The sequence below is a fragment of the Salmo salar genome, chromosome 18 (genome assembly GCF_965601325.2).
Source record: "Salmo salar chromosome 18, fSalSal1, whole genome shotgun sequence".
Classification (NCBI taxonomy): Eukaryota; Metazoa; Chordata; class Actinopteri; order Salmoniformes; family Salmonidae; genus Salmo; species Salmo salar.
Window position 1 is genome coordinate 77,482,893 of NC_138308.1, and position 12,735 is coordinate 77,495,627.

The 12,735-nt window shown below is 42.3% G+C and overlaps 1 protein-coding gene across 1 annotated transcript; it reads left to right on the top strand.

Annotated features, from left to right (window-relative positions):
- Nucleotides 1-5,162: 5,162 nt before the first annotated feature.
- On the top strand, nucleotides 5,163-8,027 carry LOC106577645 (claudin-15). The gene is made up of 5 exons (XM_014155947.3): nucleotides 5,163-5,603; nucleotides 6,168-6,332; nucleotides 6,455-6,536; nucleotides 6,690-6,797; nucleotides 6,905-8,027. Exons 1-5 carry the CDS (start codon nucleotides 5,387-5,389, stop codon nucleotides 6,999-7,001), a joined length of 669 nt encoding a protein of 222 aa, XP_014011422.1. The 5' UTR covers nucleotides 5,163-5,386; the 3' UTR covers nucleotides 7,002-8,027.
- Nucleotides 8,028-12,735: the final 4,708 nt, after the last annotated feature.

Below are 12,735 nucleotides of genomic sequence, written 5' to 3' on the forward strand. Positions count from 1 at the left end.
TGCAGACATTTTTTGGTACCCTTCCTCCATATCTGTTCCTTGACACAATCCTGTCTCGGAGCTTTACGCACAATTCCTTCGACTTCATGGATTGGTTTTTGCGCCAACATGCACTGTCCACTGTGGGACCTTATAAAGACAGGTGTGTGCCTTTCCAAATCATGTCCAATCAATTCAATTTACCACATGTGGACTCCAGTCAAGTTGTAGAAACATCTCAAGGATGATCAATGGAAACAGGATGCACCTGAGCTCAATTTTGAGTCTCAAAGGGTCTGAAAAGTTATGTAAATAAGGTATTTCTGTTTTTTTGTTATTTTATACGTTTGCAAACATTTCTAAAAACCTGTTTTTGCTTGTATGTAGATTGTGTGTACATTTCTGAGGATTTTGTGGAAAAAGTCAAGGGGTCTGAATACTTTCTGAAGGCATTGTTTATATATATATATATATATATATATATATATATATATATATACTGCTCAAAAAAATAAAGGGAACACTTAAACAACACATCCTAGATCTGAATGAAAAAAATAATCTTATTAAATACTTTTTTCTTTACATAGTTGAATGTGCTGACAACAAAATCACACAAAAATAATCAATGGAAATCCAATTTAACAACCCATGGAGGTCTGGATTTGGAGTCACACTCAAAAGTAAAGTGGAAAACCACACTACAGGCTGATCCAACTTTGATGTAATGTCCTTAAAACAAGTCAAAATGAGGCTCAGAAGTGTGTGTGGCCTCCACGTGCCTGTATGACCTCCCTACAATGCCTGGGCATGCTCCTGATGAGGTGGCGGATGGTCTCCTGAGGGATCTCCTCCCAGACCTGGACTAAAGCATCCACCAACTCCTGGAGAGTCTGTGGTGCAACGTGGTGTTGGTGGATGGAGTGAGACATGATGTCCAAGATGTGCTCAATTGGATTCAGGTCTGGGGAACGGCATCAGTCCATAGCATCAATGCCTTCCTCTTGCAGGAACTGCTGACACACTCCAGCCACATGAGGTCTAGCATTGTCTTGCATTAGGAGGAACCCAGGGCCAACCGCACCAGCATATGGTCTCACAAGGGGTCTGAGGATCTCATCTCGGTACCTAATGGCAGTCAGGCTACCTCTGGCGAGCACATGGAGGGCTGTGCGGCCCCCCAAAGAAATGCCACCCCACACCATGACTGACCCACCGCCAAACCGGTCATGCTGGAGGATGTTGCAGGCAGCAGAACGTTCTCCACGGTGTCTCCAGACTCTGTCACGTCTATCACATGTGCTCAGTGTGAACCTGCTTTCATCTGTGAAGAGCACAGGGCACCAGTGGCGAATTTGCCAATCTTGGTGTTCTCTGGAAAATGCCAAACGTCCTGCACGGTGTTGGGCTGTAAGCACAACCCCCACCTGTGGACGTCGGGCCCTCATACCACCCTCATGGAGTCTGTTTCTGACCGTTTGAGCAGACACAAGCACATTTGTGGCCTGCTGGAGGTCATTTTGCAGGGCTCTGGCAGTGCTCCTCCTGCTCCTCCTTGCACAAAGGCGGAGGTAGCGGTCCTGCTGCTGGGTTGTTGCCCTCCTACGGCCTCCTCCCCGTCTCCTGATGTACTGGTCTGTCTCCTGGTAGGGCCTCCATGCTCTGGACACTACGCTGACAGACACAGCAAACCTTCTTGCCACAGCTCGCATTGATGTGCCATCCTGGATGAGCTGCACTACCTGAGCCACTTGTGTGGGTTGTAGACTCCGTCTCATGCTACCACTAGAGTGAAAGCACCGCCAGCATTCAAAAGTGACCAAAACATCAGCCAGGACGGATTGGAACTGAGAAGTGGTCTGTGGTCACCACCTGCAGAACCACTCCTTTATTGAGGGTGTCTTGCTAATTGCCTATAATTTCCACCTGTTGTCTATTCCATTTGCACAACAGCATGTGAAATTTGTCAATCAGTGTTGCTTCCTAAGTGGACAGTTTGATTTCACAGAAGTGTGATTGACTTAGAGTTACATTGTGTTGTTTAAGTGTTCCCTTTATTTTTTTGAGCAGTGTATATACATATATATATATAGAACATGATCTATACTTGTTTTAAAATGTGACTCGTACCTGGTAGAGTTGAAAAAGGCTATTGAGATTGGTGCCAATTATTACATTTACATTTTACATTTACATTTAAGTCATTTAGCAGACGCTCTTATCCAGAGCGACTTACAAATTGGTGCATTCACCTTATGATATCCAGTGGAACAACCACTTTACAATAGTGCATCTAAATCTTTTAAGGGGGGGGGGGGGGGGGTTAGAAGGATTACTTTATCCTATCCTAGGTATTCCTTAAAGAGGTGGGGTTTCAGGTGTCTCCGGAAGGTGGTGATTGACTCCGCTATCCTGGCGTCGTGAGGGAGCTTGTTCCACCATTGGGGTGCCAGAGCAGCGAACAGTTTTGACTGGGCTGAGCGGGAACTGTGCTTCCTCAGAGGTAGGGGGGCCAGCAAGCCAGAGGTGGATGAACGCAGTGCCCTTGTTTGGGTGCAGGGCCTGATCAGAGCCTGAAGGTATGGAGGTGCCGTTCCCTTCACAGCTCCGTAGGCAATCACCATGGTCTTGTAGCGGATGCGAGCTTCAACTGGAAGCCAGTGGAGAGAGCGGAGGAGCGGGGTGACGTGAGAGAATTTGGGAAGGTTGAACACCAGACGGGCGGCGGCGTTCTGGATGAGTTGTAGGGGTTTAATGGCACAGGCAGGGAGCCCAGCCAACAGCGAGTTGCAGTAATCCAGACGGGAGATGACAAGTGCCTGGATTAGGACCTGCGCCGCTTCCTGTGTGAGGCAGGGTCGTACTCTGCGAATGTTGTAGAGCATGAACCTACAGGATCGGGTCACCGCCTTGATGTTAGTGGAGAACGATAGGGTGTTGTCCAGGATCACGCCAAGGTTCTTAGCACTCTGGGAGGAGGACACAAGGGAGTTGTCAACCGTGATGGCGAGATCATAGAACGGGCAGTCCTTCCCCGGGAGGAAGAGCAGCTCCTTCTTGCCGAGGTTCAGCTTGAGGTGGTGATCCGTCATCCACACTGATATGTCTGACAGACATGCAGAGATGCGATTCGCCGCCTGGTTATCAGAAGGGGGAAAGCAGAAGATTAATTGTGTGTCGTCTGCATAGCAATGATAGGAGAGACCATGTGAGGATATGACAGAGCCAAGTGACTTGGTGTATAGCGAGAATAGGATTAGGGCCTAGAACAGAGCCCTGGGGGACACCAGTGGTGAGAGCGCATGGTGCGGAGACAGATTCTCGCCACGCCACCTGGTAGGAGCGACCTGTCAGGTAGGACGCAATCCAAGCGTGGGCCGCGCCGGAGATGCCCAACTCGGAGAGGGTGGAGAGGAGGATCTGATGGTTCACAGTATTAAAGGCAGCAGATAGGTCTAGAAGGATGAGAGCAGAGGAGAGAGAGTTAGCTTTAGCAGTGTGGAGAGCCTCCGTGACACAGAGAAGAGCAGTCTCAGTTGAATGCCCAGTCTTGAAACCTGACTGATTAGGATCAAGAAGGTCATTCTGAGAGAGATAGCAGGAGAGCTGGCCAAGGACGCACGTTCAAGAGTTTTGGAGAGAAAAGAAAGAAGGGATACTGGTCTGTAGTTGTTGACATCGGAGGGATCGAATTATCACTCAGCACAGCTTGACAATACTCACATTTGTTTCAGTCTCTTAAGCTGAGACTCCCAAGGAAAAGGTCAGGTCTCTGAACAATAGTTCAATATTACATTAACATTTACGTCATTTAGCAGACGCTCTTATCCAGAGCGACTTACAAATTGGTATTGATATTGTTTAGCACTCTTACTTATGTGTTTCCTTCAGCATTTGCCTGAACAATAAATGCACTGTTAGGAAGTGGATACTAATTATTTAGCCCAATAATTGATGGTTGTGCCTCTGGAAGGTGAAGAAAAGGAATAGGGCTAGGACAGACTGTAAACTAGGTTCACTACTGTTGCTGCCACCATGGACTTTAAGCCAGGTTCAGGACTGTTGCTGCCACCATGGATTGTAAACTAGGTTCAAACTAGGTTTTATTGATGTATTATATTAAGTTAAAATAAGTGTTCATTCAGTATTGTTCTAATTGTCATTATTACAAATAAATAAATAAATAAATATATATATATATATATATATATATATATATATATATATATATATATATATATATATATATATATATATATATATGTATATATATATGTGTATGTGTATATATGTATATATACATATATATATATGTGTTTATATATATGTATATATATATATATATATCTATGTGTTTATATATATGTATATATGTATATATATATGTTTTTTTTTTAAAGCTAAAATAAATAAAAATCGTTATGGGCTTTTTTTGGTCCTCCAATAATCGGTATCGATATCGGCGTTGAAAAATCAGAATCGGTCGACCTCTAATAGGATGTGTTGACATATTGGAATCCTACAGATTTAATTCCAGTAGATTTGACCCAGCGACCTTGTTATCCAAACTGCCAGTAAGGAACTGCACAATGGTAGCTGTGGTACCTGTCTTTAGGGAAGACTCACTTCTGAGGCAGATTGAGGATTACAGAATATAAATCCTGTATAACCATTCTCCACAACTCTAGGCCACTATCCCATATGGGTTTAAAAACATTAGAATGGTGTAAACCATTAAACGCAATGCAAAGACGCACCAGAAGCTTGGTCCCCTGCAGTGCCACAGTGATGTCACACTTTGTAATGCAAATAGTAAAGACATAACTGGTCCTCATTAGGGTGGATTATCTGACAAGTACTCAGCAGGATGTGAAATGTCAGGTGTGGTTAATATGACAACATCTTGATATTTCAAGCAATTTCTAAGATTGCAGAAGCACAAGAAATGTGTATCAGTTTGGATCATGTCCCTAGACCGTTTGAGAAAGTGCTGTCCCTGTCAGGCACTTCCCAGACATGTCTCCCCATGGTGTTGCAAAAACAAGTGTGTGTGTGTGTGTGTGTGTGTGTGTGTGTGTGTGTGTGTGTGTGTGTGTGTGTGTGTGTGTGTGTTTGTGAGGGGGTGGGAGAGAACACAGGTAGGCAACGATAAATCACTGAGCATGTCTGATGTCTGTTGCTCATTGACAACCTGACACAATCGTGACCAAGAAGAGGAGCATACACTCAACAGAATTTCAGCCTGTGGAGCTATATGCTTATATATTTTTTAAGCACAAATATCATAAACAAAAAGAAGGGAATCGAATAAAATCGAAGAGGATACAAGCTAACGATAGGATATCCTCTTTCTCTTTTCTTTCTCCTTCTCTGTTTTTATGTACACCAGTTACTTGAAAAACTCGAAATGGATCCTATACTGGAGGTTGTTTGCTTGCTGCTTGGGTTCATTGGATGGGTGATGGTGGGGATAGCTATACCAAACCGTTACTGGAAGGTTTCAACGGATGACGGGAACGTCATCATAACCTCCACCATCTATGAGAACCTATGGATGTCCTGTGCCACGGACTCAACTGGTGTCCACAACTGCCGCGAGTTCCCCTCTCTACTGGCCCTGAACGGCAAGTGCACCCAAGATAATAGGAATCTTTGTCAATAAAAAAATAGAACAATTGCAATAGAGAAATTAAGCAATAATGTTTGAAGAGTAAATGTATTTATTGCCTGTGATGTTTGATATTATTTTGTTGTAGTTAAACAAATATGTAAAGTCCCATAGGCAATACTTTGACCTTTTTCATTTGTGGTTAAACATATGATTATGCAAGAACGACATAAATATTCAATCAATTTAGGTTGAATCAAGATGTAATTGGTTAAGATAAAAAAAATCTGCCAAATAATTGATTCTATACTACACAGTTCTGGTATTTGATTGTGCCAATTTTCCTTCCCTACTCAACAAAACAGAAGGCTGTTCCACTTCAATACATCATATCCTTAAATATTTATCGTAATTATTAGTTTCACGTGGCTATTAAAATGTGCATTACTCAATATGATTCTGTACAAATCACATGTGAAACCAATTTGATGATCATTGTATTTATTATTACAGTATATAAAAGAACATGTAATAGCCCTATTAATCTTGATTGTACAATTTGTCTTTAATTTTTAAGCAGGATACATCCAGGCGTCTCGAGCATTGATGATTGCAGCGGTCATTTTTGGATCTATCGGGCTCATCGCCACCCTGGTCGGGGTACAGTGTTCTAAAGCGGCCGGAAAGGACATGGTTCGAAAGGGTAGAATAGTTGGCGTTGGTGGCGTGCTTTTCATTCTTCAAGGTAACTGGGCATGCTCAAGTTTACTAGAATTACTGCTTCTATGTGTTACAACTGCCAAATCTCAATTTGTGCACAATTAACTTCTCTCTCTTTCTCCCGCTCTCTCTCAATTTCTCTCTCAGGCCTGTGCACAATGATCTCAGTGTCTTGGTATGCTTTCAACATCACCCAGGACTTTTTTAACCCATTCTATCCCGGGATAAAGTAAGTGTGAGGAGACTGATGGCCTATTCCAACTGAAGTAATGAGGCTAGTAGCACACTGCTGCCCTCTGTTGTATTTTAGACAGAAGAGCAGTCTCGCTTCCAAAGCCTGTTTATGAACATGATTAACTGTAGAACATACTGTGTGTTGCAGGTATGAAATTGGAGAGGGCCTCTACATTGGCTGGTGCTCAGCTGTTCTTGCTCTCACTGGAGGGTCATGTTTGACATGTGCCTGTAAACTGGGCACGTCTGAGAAACAGTGAGTTCAGTGGATACTGTGTATATGTATGTGTGTGTCTGTATCCTTCCTTATCCACATCTATGTGTGTCCTCACCCATTCTTCCTCTCTTCTTTCCCTTTCTCAGACCTTACCCATACCAGCCCAGGGGCAGAGTGTACTCTGGAGTTGCACCATCACAGAGTCAGGCTGCCACTTCCTACGGCCAGCACGCCTATGTCTGAGAAAGAGAGGGAACAACACTGGACCCGGTGGATCACCTTCATTCACCATGTGTAAAACCTACCAGACACTATTACATGCACAGCTACTGAGGAGGTGTAAGGGAATGTACGTTATTTATAATGAGGGATACATGGAGAAAAACTGGACTTCCCTTAAATGAAAATTAAATGTCCCTCCCTTCAGTAAAATGTATTATTACCCAACCCTCCCTGAATGCAAAAAAAAGTGACACTCCCCTATACCCACAATAATAATTCAAACATAAAGTGGATAGCAGAGAACATGCCTACCATTTACCGTCAATACTAGGATAAACCAGAGCCTTAGATATGTCGTTTTAGAAACTGTTCTTCGTTTTAAAAGTATTGCATGGCAAACTAGCCAGAAGGTTGTGGATTCGCAGACCACCGCAGACAATGGTAGGGGTGAAAAGATATACATTATAATAAAAACACTGCATGAATCTCTTATTTTCGGTCTGAGAAAAATATGCCTTTTATAAATGCATTTCATGCAATTCTACATGACTGGAGACAAGCAGAATCTTTTTTAATAGCACGACAGAGCATGACAACGAATGAACGCATGGTGCAGCACCGGAGACATTTGCATTTCTATTCATTCTATTGTTAAAAAAGATGATAGTTACAGTGTAACAAGTTGTCTATCAATTGTAGAAATGTAGTGCAACATAACCAGTTACAACTGAAGTAAGTGATCATTCATGAATTCAAGAAAAAGCGATATGCACTTGTAACTTTTTTTCATTTGGGAAATTATAATTTTCTTATTTATTATATTTTAGCCCATGACATTGTTGTTACAAAATTGATTTGTGTTGTCTGTGATTAGGGCATGGGAATACAAGAGCATCTGCTACAGTATTTTAAATTAACAAACTAGGCATGCATAGCTCACTGCATGATCCTCAAACCAAAGACTGGCCAAACTCATGTTTCTTAAAGTGAATTCAAAAGGTACTGTAAAATGACTGCACTGTGGAATAAAGGCATTTTGTTTTATTATTCAATAGTAAGGAATCATTTTTTTGTATACAGCCTAAATGCAAAATGTACAGGCAGGCTATAGCCTTGAAATAATAATAATATAGCCTAAATAATAAATTGTTGTTCCTTCTTAGGCTACCTGGCTTGCTCCTGACTGATTTAGAATTAGTATGTTGTTTAAGCCTGTCGAACGTCAATTGATAGCGACAGAATCACACATTCCGACCCAAGCAAAGTCATTTTTTTGTCTCCTCAGGTATAGAACGTTGTAGCACAGCCTCATTGTCACAGAGACAAACCAAAGATATCCCATGTGCATCAGAGTCACGTCTTCCCCTTGCATTTTACAGGTTGTTTCTAGCATAAAGCTTTGCGGTCTAAAGCGTTGTTATATGTAGATCGCTTTATATAAATCAGGTCCTATGCTTTTAGCCATTTTCTTTAACAAAAGCCACAATACCCTCGCATACCCCCTCAATTCGAGCCCTGGTGTTAACACACCAAGCTCTTCAATGACACAGATATTTAAGGAGTACATGGTGACTGAAGGAATTGGTTTACAAAAATCTAGACTATAATTTCATCTGTCAAACAGGTACCTCTTTTTTTTTCTTGAATAGGAAACAAAACATATTGATTTTATTAAAATCTATTATAGCAGTAGCAAGATTACCTCCAGTCATCCTAATCTAAGTGCTCTACCTCTCAAACTGAACATCAGTAGGCCTAGTCGCTTGCACAGATATTGCATTTTTTTTACAAATAAAAATGTATTTTCTGAAGAAGCCTTTGACTCGCCTCCTGAAGTGCCACCATACACAGCACAGTCATTGGTTAGGCAGCACAACAGGGTTTACATCAGCAAGAGCAGGGCAAGCCAGGGCTCATAATTCAGAATGCCTATCCATTGCAGTGTAGTTTAATATACACCATCCCAGCAGCACAAAAACTTGGGAAGGAAGTATATTTTCTTAGAAACATAACTTTTCCCTGTGCTTCTCCAAGCATGCTCTTCTTATAGCCGGTAGTATAGGCCAAGGGTAGTACTCAACCCTTACACTACGAGATCCGGAGCCCGCTGGTTTTCTGTTTTACCTGATAATTAATTGCACACACCTGGTGTCCCAGGTCTAAATCAGTGCCTGTTTAGGAGGAGAACAATGCAGTGGAACTGGCTTCGAGGTCCAGACTTGAGTTTGAGGAGTATAGGCTATGGATCATTTTATTGACACTACACTAGGAGCACTTGATAATTGCACACCAAGCAGAGAATCAGGGATGAGGGGCATAATCGGGCACACATCGAGATACTATATTAAGCAACTAATTCTCAAACACTGAGAAATATGCCATTTCATCTATTACACATTGCATGCCCCTCCCCTGGACTAAATTTAAAAACTACAAAACCCCCCTCCCCCTGACTGAAATTGAAAACGCATGACCCTCCCACATTTTCCTTCTGGTAACAATTACGTACGTTTCGACCGCTCCCTAAACAATATCTATTGAGAGAGTTTTATACTGTACTGTATAGGGGTGTCAAACATACAGCCAACTTGGCCTGCTGGTGGTTTGAGTATTTTAGACATACACAGTACCAGTCAAAAGTTTGGGCACAACTACTCATTTAAGGGTTTCTTTATTTTTACTATTTTCTACAATGTAGAATAATAGTGAAGACATCACAACTATGAAATAACACATATGAATTCATGTAGTAACAAAAAAACTATTAAGCAAATTCTTCAAAGCAGCCACCCTTTGCCTTGATGACAGCTTTGCACACTCTTGGCACTCTCTCAACCAGCTTCAGCTGGAATGCTTTTCCAACAGTCTTGAAGGAGTTCCCACATATGCGGTGCACTTGTTGGCCGCTATTGTATATATATATATATATATATATATATATATATATATATATATATATATATTATTATTATTATTTTTTTATTTTATTTTTTTTTGTAACAATTGGGGGGGGTTCAATATACTTTTAAATTACTAAATCCAAACTGTGTAGAAATTATAACACAGTTTATTGACTGTGTCCAGCTCACTAATAAGCATAGCTGCAAGAAGGGATTTTGAGTTGGAAGTGCTGGATGGTACATTTACAAAAATGGTGATGTGTTGCATGCATCTATAATCAAATTTGTATAGTTGAGCAGAAGCGTTTTTAGGATTTCCACATATGCAGATTTTTTGGGGGTATTTATATTTTGTTTTATCATTATTATTATTATTATTATTATATATCATTATTATTGTAGGCCTATTTATGAATCTAAATCAGTTCTTTAAATAGCCTACGCAAAACCTGTTTGTTTCATTCTGAATGAAACAATCCTGCTCGTATTTTCCCTATAAACAATGGCTTGACTTACTTTTGATATTACCTTAATAAAGTTGAGAAAAGGTTGTGAAGGTTTTGTGTGGTGGGGCTATTAAAGGCTCTGCATGGTCAATCCAACCTCTGAAGTGGCCTTACAGCATTTACTGCGATGTAGCCTCAGAAGTCAGGGCTTTCATACTTCTTGCGCTTAGCAGAGCAGCACTATTGTGAAGGAATTTGTCAAGGAAGTGAGTTAGTGTATATACGAGACCTCCCGCCCCCACTTACCATCAACCAATCAAGTCAATGTGGAGCTATACAGAGCCCTCCGCATTGTTAAAGATTTTGAGAGGCGCATCGGTAAGGATTTGGCCTCTGCATGCCTCCGGGGGCTCCACAATTGCGTCACATGTGCCTCCGACCACATTTCCAGATCAAGCATAAATTGGCTTTAAGCCTAAAGGCCTATGCATGCCATGCCCTTATCCATTTAGTGCTCAAAGCTCAGATAGCTGAACTGTGAGACGGACAATTATTGAATGCAAATGCAAATGCATAGGCAACGGAAGGCACACTTCATCAGCGCGTAACACCTCTTTGAGCTGGAGGCAGTATGCATTTTTATTCACTGCTTTAGCACACTCTGCCAACCCGGATGTCCTAGCCGTGTCTGAATCCTGGCTTAAGAAGACCACCAAAAACCCTGAAATTTCCATCCCTAACTATAACATTTTCCGACAAGATATAACTGCCAAAGGGGGCGGAGTTGCAATCTACTACGGAGATAGCCTGCAGAGTTCTGTCTTACTATCCAGGTCTGTGCCCAAACAATTTGAGCTTCTACTTTTAAAAATCCCCCTTTCCAGAAACACGTCTCTCACTGTTGCCGCTTGCTATAGACCACCTTCTGCCCCAGCTGTGCCCTGGACACCATATGTGAATTGATTGCCCCCCATCTATCTGCAGAGCACGTGCTGTTAGGTGACCTAAATTGAGACATGCTTAACACCTCGGCCATTCTACAATCTAAGCTTGATGCCCTCAATCTCACACAAATTATCAATGAACCTACCAGGTACAACCCCAAATCCGTAAACACGGGCACCCTCATAGATATCATCCTAACCAACCTGCCCTCCAAATACATCTCTGCTGTCTTCAACCAGGATCTCAGCAATCACTGCCTCATTGCCTGCATCAGTAATGGGTCTGCGGTCAAACGACCACCATCACTGTCAAACGCTCCCTAAAACACTTCAGCGAGCAGGCCTTTCTCATCGACCTGGCCCAGGTATCCTGGAAGGATATTGACCTCATTCCGTCAGTAGAGGATGCCTGGTTATTCATTAAAAGTGCTTTGCTCTCCATCTTAAATAAGCATGCCCCATTCAAAAAATGTAGAACCAGGAACAGATATAGCCCTTGGTTCACTCCAGACCTGACTGCCCTTGACCAGCACAAAAACATCCTTTGGCATACAACATTAGCATCAAATAGCCCCCGCGATATGCAACTTTTCAGGGAAGTTAGGAACCAATATACACAGGCAGTTAGGAAAGCAAAGGCTAGTTTTTTCAAACAGAAATTTGCATCCTGTAGCACAAAGTCCCAAAAGTTCTGGGACACTGTAAAGTCCATGGAAAATAAGAGCACCTCCTCCCAGCTGCCCACTGCACTGAGGCTAGGAAACACTGTCACAACCAATAAATCCACGATAATTGAGAATTTCAATAAGCATTTCTCTACGGCTGGCCATGCTTTCCACCTGGCTACCCCTACCCCGATCAACAGCCCTGCACCCCCCACAGCAACTTGCCCAAGCCTCCCCCAATTCTCCTTCACCCAAATCCAGATAGCTGATGTTCTGAAAGAGCTGCAAAATCTTGACCCCTACAAATCAGCCAGGGTAGACAATCTAGACCCTCTCGTTCTAAAATTATCCGCCAAAATTGTTGCAACCCCTATTACTAGCCTGTTCAACCTCTTTCACATTGTCTGAGATCCCCAAAGATTGGAAAGCTGCCACGGTCATCCCCCTCTTCAAAGGGGGAGACACTCTAGACCCAAACTGCTACAGACCTATATTCTATCCTACCCTGCCTCTTCGAAAGCCAAGTTAACAAACAGATCACTGACCATTTCGAATCCCACCGTACCTTCTCAATCTGGTTTCCGAACTGGTCATGGGTGCACCTCAGCCACGCTCAAGGTCCTAAACGATATCATAACCACCATCGATAAGAGACAATACTGTGCAGTAGTATTCATCGACCTGACCAAGGCTTCGACTCTGTCAATCACCACATTCTTATTGGTAGACGCAACAGCCTTGGTTTCTCAAATGACTGCCTCGCCTGGTTCACCAACTACTTCTCCGATAGAGTTCAGTGT

What these genes read in the sequence shown, in the direction of transcription:
- LOC106577645 (XM_014155947.3), top strand. Translation starts at nt 5,387, where the DNA reads ATGGATCCTATACTGGAGGTTGTTTGCTTGCTGCTTGGGTTCATTGGA. An exon ending in CTCTCTACTGGCCCTGAACG is followed by an intron (nt 5,604 to 6,167) that starts GCAAGTGCACCC and finishes ATTTTTAAGCAG; the next exon opens with GATACATCCAGGCGTCTCGA. An exon ending in CGTGCTTTTCATTCTTCAAG is followed by an intron (nt 6,333 to 6,454) that starts GTAACTGGGCAT and finishes TTTCTCTCTCAG; the next exon opens with GCCTGTGCACAATGATCTCA.